The following is a 3,690-nucleotide window of genomic DNA, read 5'->3' on the forward strand; positions in this document are numbered from 1 at the left end:
AACTAAACATGTAAAAGATGCTCTATCTTCTGAAATTGTTCCATATACACTTGAGAGCATATTGCAAAAGATGATCTTCTAAACTTGCTACATTTATTTTTGGGGTTCATTGAACTTAATATGTTTTGTTTCTATTTTCATTCATCAAAACAAAATTATTTGAGATAAGAATCTAAAATATAATTTAATATTATATAAAAATATTGAAATAAATATATTCTCTTAAAAAAAACATAAAAAATATAATTGTTGTTGTTTATTCAAAAGTAGACAGTTGATTAAAATGTGGAATATTCAAAATAAATATTAAATTTTATTAAATATTATTTAATTAATTTGAAGTGCTTGACATCTCTGTGTGAGTGCTTTTCGTATAATTGGAATTTATTGTTTACTTTGTGTAATGTAATAAATTTTAATAAGTTTTCTGTATACTCTGTGTACTCTGTGCACTTATTTGAATAATTCTAAGGCAGTGAACTCCGTTCTTATAAGTTTAATTATTAATTTATTTAATTTATTTAATTTTTACATGTATCTTGTTGTGCTTGGAAGCAAGTTTATTAACGCACATTCTCATTTGAGGCTGTGGAATTTATTGGATTGTGTTCATTTTTAATGGCAGGAAATTTTCAAAATTGTCACTTATCGAGATTATCTACATTTTAAATAAAGAAATTTAGTAGATTGTCTTATATTTAAGATATGTATTTAATTTTTTGTATCATTTGAGGTTTTTTAATTATATTTTATGTGTTTTGAAGAGATTTAAATTGTAGTTTTAAATACTTGCTTCCTGCTTGGCACACCCACAACTCGAAGCGGTTTCGAATTTTTTTACATGGCCTGCTGTGACAGTGCGTGAATCTTGACCATGAAAAACCATAAAAAACAGTTTAAAATGAGTTTTATTTACTACTTTTGTTGGTATTATATTTTTTAATTTTTAATTTAATTTTTAAGTAAGAACATTTTTCTCATAAACGAAGTGAAAGACACCTTTATCGCCATTCGTTTCGGCTAGTAAATTTATTACTTATTAGGAAGGCAATCCAAAATGCAGAGAATAAAACACAATTTCAATAATTAAAATTCTAACAATTTTTATTTATATTTTAAATTATAAATTATAAATTAAATACAATTTTAAAACATTTTTGTTTAAATAATTATAATTTTTTTTTTAAAGATTTTTGTTTGATGGCTTGTTATAGTTTGTCTGGAGCGACAAATGCGTGGGGAAGGGGAATTGTTTTAGTATGACAAGTTGTGGTGGTGACTTAAGTAAATTTGTTAATATTACACATTTCTCGTATTTTCAGCACAACTCTAATGGTTACTCGTTACTTAATGGCAAGAAAATTAAATTCGATACGAAAATGTTTATGAATTTGATTTCGAATGAGTTTTCATAAAATTTTAACATTTATTTTTTTTTAACAATTTAACACTAAAATAAATAAACTTAATAGCTTTTTAATCCCTGAAGTGGCATCACAATTGTTTACGAGTTGTTTTTTTTATTTGTTTAGTCTAACTCGTCTTAACCGTAATATTGCTCTGTGGCATCATCATAATATTGCCGATCAGTAACAGCAGCATCAGTTTCGCTTTCGTAGTGTGTTCGTTCCCATTCCTGTTGTTTACGTTCCTCTAATTCCATTTCCCTTTGTAGTTCACGGATTTTTTCGCCAATTTCAGCTGGCATATCCTCTACATGTATGGACTTGATTTTTGCCATGATGTCTTTGGTCATCATTTTGTCAATACGGAAACCGCGTTCGTCAAACATTGGCATCTCACCGTTGGCTTTGCGTTTTTCATCTACCCATTTCAAGGCACGAGCAATGGCTTCTGGAATTGGAGGTGGTGTGGGTATATGTTCACCCATGGGCATGAAGCCTTCGTGGTTGCTTTTGTAGTTGACACGGTACAATTTACCATCATCACCAGTGTATTCATAGTAACCCTTGGCGTGAGTGCCGCCTTCGTGATGCAATTTCGCTTGTTCTTCACCATAGATGCCATTCTCAGTTAAGTATCTAGAACGAAGATATAAGATAAGATTAATATAATTTTTTTAACAGAGATAAAATATAATACAATTTTATAAAATATAAAATTTATTGAATTTAGTTATCAACGTGTTTTTTTATAATGCATTTATAGCCGGATTAAAACATATGTAAAAAATTATATTGTAAAATATAAATATATATTTATAAAATATTAGTAATATATGAATATATTATTAATATATATATAGTATATATATAATATATAAATGTATAGATAAGAGAGAATATATTTAATTTTTGGAAGACACCTACAATTCATTACAATATTATAGATGTCTTCTGAAGCATTAACAAAAAAATGTATTTTAAACTTTTTTCCCAATAAAAAAATGACTGAGAAATGAAATAACTATTGTCAATGGCAACGCCTACAATAATTATTGCTGCTAATACTGTTGTTGTTATAATTCTTCCGCGAAGAATTACTGTAATAACTGTAATAAGTGTAATTGTCTAATACTTACGCATGGTCGTATTTGTCGTGTTTACGTGCGTCCTCCTGATGCAATATCTTATGACGTCCTTCATCATCATAGTTGAAGAGTATATTACGTGGCGTGGTGGTCGTTGTTGTTGTAGTGGTGGTGGTGCGTTTTGTGGTGGTAGTGGGTTTCTTTGTGGTTGTTGTCTATGATGTTGTTTAGTTGTTTCATATTGTTGTGTAGTTGGAATTGTTGTTAAAGTTGTTGTTGTTGTTATGACGATGATTTTGTTTTTGTGGTTGTTATTATTTGACGTCATCGCAAAAGTTTAATATTTTTGGTTTTTATTTTGTGGAAAAATTGTAATGTTTTAGTTAAGTAACTTAATGTAGAATTCTGTAACTGTGCGTATACTTTGCTGTGTGTGTGTTTGTGGATATGTGGTGTATTGGAAGGGGTGGTAAAAATCGTGCATGGATCAGGAACGGGTGCGATGTTATTGATATTGTATTAAATGTAAACTAAGCTTAATGTATGAGAAGTTTAAAATGTTTTAAAATGTTTTAATGTATAACAGTTATGCGTCTACTTATTTGACGGAATTGGTTGCATTATTGGAATACTTGTCATTAGGTTTTTTGGAGTTAGTTGTTAGGATGCAGCTGGATAACTTAACAGCAGCTTCCATAGGAATTGGCTTGAATTAATTAATATCAATTCAATTAAATAAATATTATAATAAATTATTATAATAACTACTACTAGATTAATTTGATTATTTTTTCTTTCTTTGTTTTATAGGAATATATATCTATGGGATTTTTGACTTTTATTGGATATTTGGATGTCTAAGTATGTGTGGTATGTGAATGTATGTGCCGTTTATATGTGAGGTGCATATGTTGTTGGTACAACATCTTTTGTGGTATCATCGTGACTAACTGAGTTGTGTGAATCGATTTGAGGTTCATGCTCTGGGAAACCATATTCCAAGCGTATTTCAGGAACTTTATAATCAGCATTACTTACTGTGTAAAGATTGTGACTAGAGCCGAGGAAGGAAAGAATAAAAATTAATAATAATAAAATTAGAAATGACTAAAGAGTGGTAAATATATAAAGTAAATTTGCATATATTAAACTATTTTATCCATATATATTAATGTTCATTATATAGAATGTTTGAAATA

At 28.5% G+C, this 3,690-nt stretch overlaps 1 protein-coding gene across 1 annotated transcript; it reads right to left on the reverse strand.

Moving 5' to 3' along the window:
* Nucleotides 1-1,190: 1,190 nt before the first annotated feature.
* On the reverse strand, nucleotides 1,191-3,559 carry LOC119681084. The gene is made up of 2 exons (XM_038094158.1): nucleotides 2,543-3,559; nucleotides 1,191-2,042 (listed from the first exon to the last, which is right to left on the reverse strand). The coding sequence occupies exon 2, from the start codon at nucleotides 1,895-1,897 to the stop codon at nucleotides 1,544-1,546; it is 354 nt and encodes a 117-aa protein (XP_037950086.1). The 5' UTR covers nucleotides 1,898-2,042; nucleotides 2,543-3,559; the 3' UTR covers nucleotides 1,191-1,543.
* Between the last annotated feature and the right edge of the window lie 131 nt (nucleotides 3,560-3,690).

Source organism: Teleopsis dalmanni, chromosome 2 (genome assembly GCF_002237135.1).
Source record: "Teleopsis dalmanni isolate 2A chromosome 2, ASM223713v2, whole genome shotgun sequence".
Taxonomy (NCBI): domain Eukaryota; kingdom Metazoa; phylum Arthropoda; class Insecta; order Diptera; family Diopsidae; genus Teleopsis; species Teleopsis dalmanni.